The sequence below is a fragment of the Apium graveolens genome, chromosome 10 (genome assembly GCF_009905375.1).
Source record: "Apium graveolens cultivar Ventura chromosome 10, ASM990537v1, whole genome shotgun sequence".
Lineage (NCBI taxonomy): Eukaryota > Viridiplantae > Streptophyta > Magnoliopsida > Apiales > Apiaceae > Apium > Apium graveolens.
Window position 1 is genome coordinate 238,593,577 of NC_133656.1, and position 5,239 is coordinate 238,598,815.

A 5,239-nucleotide genomic window follows, 5' to 3' on the forward strand; every position below is an offset into this window, starting at 1 on the left:
AACATGAATATAACATGGGATATTATCTTGCTGATGGTATATATCCTTCTTGGCCAATTTTTGTCAAAACAATTTCAAAATCTCTAGGTAACAAAAGGAAGTATTTTGCAAATGCACAATAATCTGTTAAAAAAGATGTTGAGAGGGCATTTGGAGTTTTGCAATCTCGATTTGCAATGATTCGCGGACCATCACGATTTTGGGATGTGAGCACAATGAAATATATTATGACAGCTTGCATAATATTACATAATATGATCATTGAAGATGAAAGAGGATTACATACGGAGGAAGAAAACTTTGATACAAATGTTGGACCAACTGTTACTCGGATATCGCATCATGGAAATACCCTTCCAGAATTCATACAAATGCACCAGCAGATTCGAGACAAACAAGCTCATGTTCAATTACAAAATGATCTTGTGGAGCATCTTTGGCAAATTCATGGTGGTGATATGAGTTAAATATTTAATCTATTGAATAAGTAGAATTGTGTAACTTATGAAATAAGTAGATTGAATTCAATCTACTGGTACATTGAATTCACCCGAAAGGGAAAGAATCTAAACTCCAAGTTCTGTTTAATACAATGGCTTAAGACTCTTTATTATTTCTCTTGAATTTACAAACTTTGTAATTAAGCACAATACTCAAGCCTACATATCCTAAAAAAATGCATACTATTAAACAAACTGAACATCGAAATGATTTGTTTCAAACAATGCATATTATCAAATCTCAATAAGAAATTTAATGGTATTAATTATTAGTTAACCATCATATTTTAAATATGTATTTAATGGTATTAATTATTAGTTAAATATTAAAATATATATTTTATATTATATTTAAATTCAATTCGAGGTAGTGACATGAATTTATTTATTTTTATGAATTTTTCATTTTGTAGTTTATTAAAATAATTTTAATAAATAACTTTGCTAAATAAAAGAAAAATAAATTGATAGTTGATAGTGTGCAGAGATAAATTAAGAAAATAGATGAGGGGAAATGTACAGATGACGTGGACATAAGAAAGTGACATATAGAAAATCTGCGAGGGGTCAACAAATCTGGCGGATCAATTTACGTTAACTATATTTATGGCTAACAGGGAGAGCCCGTTGAAGTGTGATTTTTTTTAAGGATATGTATATGTGTTACTGTTTGGTGCCAAGTGGACAAAATAGCTAACAGCTACGGAGGGTTGGAGTTGCTCTTACAAGTTCAGTAAAATTTAGATAATCAGTATTTTATGTTATTTAGCCAAAAACCATTGAATATGCTTTAAGTCATTAGATTAATATAATCTAATGGTCCCCACTAAAAACACCACACCCAATTAATCTACACCCTCCCACACACAATTTCGGTTTTTTGCTTCCGTTTTTAATTTGATTTTTTCCGTCAAATCGTAATTTTTTTTTAAAAATCCGATTTCACTATATTTTTCTCCATCTTTCAACAATCGATTTGCATATCATATGTGTTATATTTTTAAGTAATTTTTTTAAAAAATATTTATTTTCTAGTTTTTATTATAATATTGATTTCTCTTGGAGTATTCCCTATATATATATATTGTAGGCACTGGTTAAGTGTGCTGCTCTCTACCCCGCCTTTGAGTCTGTATAATCTCTCTTTGCGAGAGTTTGGTGAATTTTGACATGAAGTTAAATCTGGCGAGGGATCACAGACGGGTCGGTTCGGAGTGGATATTGTAAAATTTAAATTTAAATTCAAATATTTTCGGGTTATTCAAATTCAAATCCGTCGGGTTTTGAATCGGATCGAGTATCTTTCGGATATTCAAAATTATGAATAATGTAGTCAAATTTTATATTATTTATACAAACAAACAATATTAGTCACATTTATATGATAGTTAAAATTAAAATATATTAACTAATAAGTAGGTAAACACATTACATTATACGGGTTGACATGATGAATAATATCTAAGATATGTGATAACATAATATTTAGTATTTCATCATAAATTATTCTTTCATAAATATATACAAAGTACATATTACATAATAAAAGCTGATTTTGAAATAAAAAGTTATAATTTACTAAATAAGTGTTGACAATCTTGATAATAATCTACTATTATTCAAATAATATAAGAAAAATATGTAAATTATATTACATCTAAAATATTACATATGATCTATAATAAATGCGTCGGGTTTTAATCGGGTTTGAATTGTATTTTCGGATTTCGGATCGGGTATCGGTTCACTATAGTTGAAATCCAAATCCAAAACTCCGGGTTCAATATATCCAAAACTCTGGGTTTCGGATCGGATATTAGTTGGATCCGATTAATTTGCCATCCATCTGACTCGATTATTCTTGTTTATGTTGGGAAGAATAAACCTTAATTATTGCAGCTACCACATGTTAATCCACATTAGAATGGGTTGGTTAGAATCCCAACAGTAATTAAGAATGAAGTTTAAAGTAACCAAAGCTATTCTGCATTACTGTTCGGTACTTTTGATATGAAATTTTAGAAGGATCCAAGAATGAAGATACATGTTATTGTCAAGATTAACGAAAAACACATGTGAAAGTGAGACTCCTTATCATACACATGCCACCCTTTTTTCCTTGCTTCATATAGTTTTTCAAAGTAGTTGAACTAAAATTTAAAATGATCGGAAATCAAATTTATAATAAAAATTTCACCTATTTTCAGTATTAAATAAGGTAAAATCTAAACTCAAGTTTTTACCGATGGATAGTTACTTTTCTTTTAATAATTAATTTAAAGCATCTTAGAAATAAGTGTACATTCTTATAAATTTTGAGATGATTAAGTATTGAACAAAACAACTACTCCCTCAGTTTTTTTATTTGTCACTTTGATTATTGTACACATCTCAATGTGCTTTGACAGGATAGGTGGAAATATAATTTTTTTTTGTGAATTAAAATACAAATCGTCTACTTTTATACACAAAAAGAAAATTTTATAAACAGTAATTCTAACTAACCAGTCAAATCATATTGAAATGCGTATAAAAGTCAAAACGGCAAATAAAAAAACAGAAAGAGTATACTCTCTCTGTTTTTTATTATATGACGTTTGACTTTTGTGCACACACTTCTAAGTGCTTTGATCGCATAGTTAGAATAATAATTTTTTATTTTTTCTTTTTGTGAATAAAAATATATAACTAAAATTTTAATTTAGAAAAATAAAATTTTAAAAAAATATTATTTTATTCATGCAGTCAAAAGACATAGAATTGTGTGAAAAAAGTCGAACGACATATAAAAAAACAGGACCAAGAATCGAAGTCAGTAGATGTTCTTTGATGCGGCCAAGTAGAAAAACTTCTCTCAATCTCTTTTTACATAGAGATTATTTATATTGAAATACCGTCCAAGGTGTATTTGGAAAAGTAAAACCACTAGTAAATTAACTAGAAGGTAATTTCCTGGTTCTTCCAAAATAGAAGTCCAATTTACTAACAGTAAATATAAAATTAGTAGTCGTGGTTGATTTCGGGGCGTATGTTCAAACACATGAATGTCACTCCCTCCATCCCAAAATATAAGTACATTTAACTTTTTACGCATATTTTAAGGTGAATAAAAAGAATATCTCAATAAATTATTTTTCAAATTTTTTTTTTCTGAATAAAAATATATATATTAAATTTTAATTAAAATAATATTTTTAAAAAAAATATGCGAAATTATGATTTTTATACAGCTAAGTAGATTTAAAAAGTCAAAAAGAGTTATATTTTGGGACAGACGGATAGGTTAACATTCCTCCGTACTAGTTTGAAATGTAAAGAACGACACGGTCATTTTCTGTTTAATAGTAAAAAATAATTATACATTCATGTACTTTCCTCGTACGCTTATTTGTACCTTTCACCTATCTCTCTTCTAGATTTTTCATGCAAGAAACTATTATTCTACACACTCATCTATTTTGTATATATACACACAAGTTGTGTTCTGGCATATCAACACCTTCACTCTCTCTCTCTCTCCCCCTTCCCCTCTCTCTCTCTCTCTCCCTCTCTCTCTATCTCTCTCTCACATTTGGTCATGAAGAAGTTGATTAAGCGTCTCTCTCGCGTAGCCGAATCAACGCACTACTCTCTCCTCCGATCAGAGTCGCGAGATTCTACTCGTACTCGTCGACCGAGTGGCGTGCCGGAGGGTCACTTACCGGTTTATGTAGGAGACGAGTCAGCGAGATTTGTTGTGAATGCCGAGTTGTTAAACCATCCGATATTTATGATGTTGTTGAATAAATCGGCTCAGGAGTATGGTTATGAGCAGAAAGGTGTGTTACGTATACCGTGTCGTGTTTTCGTGTTCGAGAGAGTTCTAGAAGCTCTGAGGATCGATGAGGTATCGACGGATGTTATGGAGCTTCTCGATTCGTTCTCTGATGAGTTCATGACTTATGTCGAGTAGATATAGTTTCTGATCAGTTAATATATTGAATTTTAGAGTTTTGTTATGAAAATGAGCGGATTGGGATGGAACATCTGTTTGTATATTTTTTTGAGTATGTTCTGATCTATAATGTGCTGTACATATGTGAATATTATCGATTGGTGCTACTTTTCTTTGTTTATTTCATTCGTCTGCCTTTGGACTTTGGAGGCATATTCTTCAACAAACTTATAAAAAGGAATGACTTATTTTTTTGCCTTTTTGTAAGGCATATAAGCTTATTCAAAAAAATAAAAATAAATAACCTTTCTATCTATACTATACTATAATAACCGGAATGGGGTATAATTTGTAGTTTGGTTACCCTCATCTTGGTTATCCCTTCCCATCACGACCGTCAAAACTTCTTCATCAAATAATTAGAGCCGTTAGATCCAAATACTAAAAAATACACTACAGAAGGTCCAGGTTCGAATTCGAATCTTGTTAACAACAAACATTTATATTATTATTTATAAAGATATATGTAAGTTCTCATGTTCGAATCCCGTTAACTATAAAATTTATATTATTATTTGTAAAGATACATATAAGTTTTGAGGTTCGAATCTCAACAACAACAAACATTTATAATATTATTTATGAATAAGATCTCATCAATCATATACTATTTATACTATTTGAACTTAACTTGAAATTATAAATAATGAAATTATAATTACATAATCATTATTTAGTATTTAATTATTTATATAGAATTTTAATAAAATTGTATAAATAAAAATGAAAATATATAAATATTAAC

At 29.4% G+C, this 5,239-nt stretch overlaps 1 protein-coding gene across 1 annotated transcript; it reads left to right on the forward strand.

Moving 5' to 3' along the window:
* The first annotated feature begins 3,981 nt into the window (after positions 1 to 3,981).
* LOC141692728 (auxin-responsive protein SAUR71-like) lies at positions 3,982 to 4,613 on the forward strand. Its single transcript, XM_074497655.1, has one exon. It carries the CDS (start codon positions 4,078 to 4,080, stop codon positions 4,450 to 4,452), a length of 375 nt encoding a protein of 124 aa, XP_074353756.1. The 5' UTR covers positions 3,982 to 4,077; the 3' UTR covers positions 4,453 to 4,613.
* Positions 4,614 to 5,239: the final 626 nt, after the last annotated feature.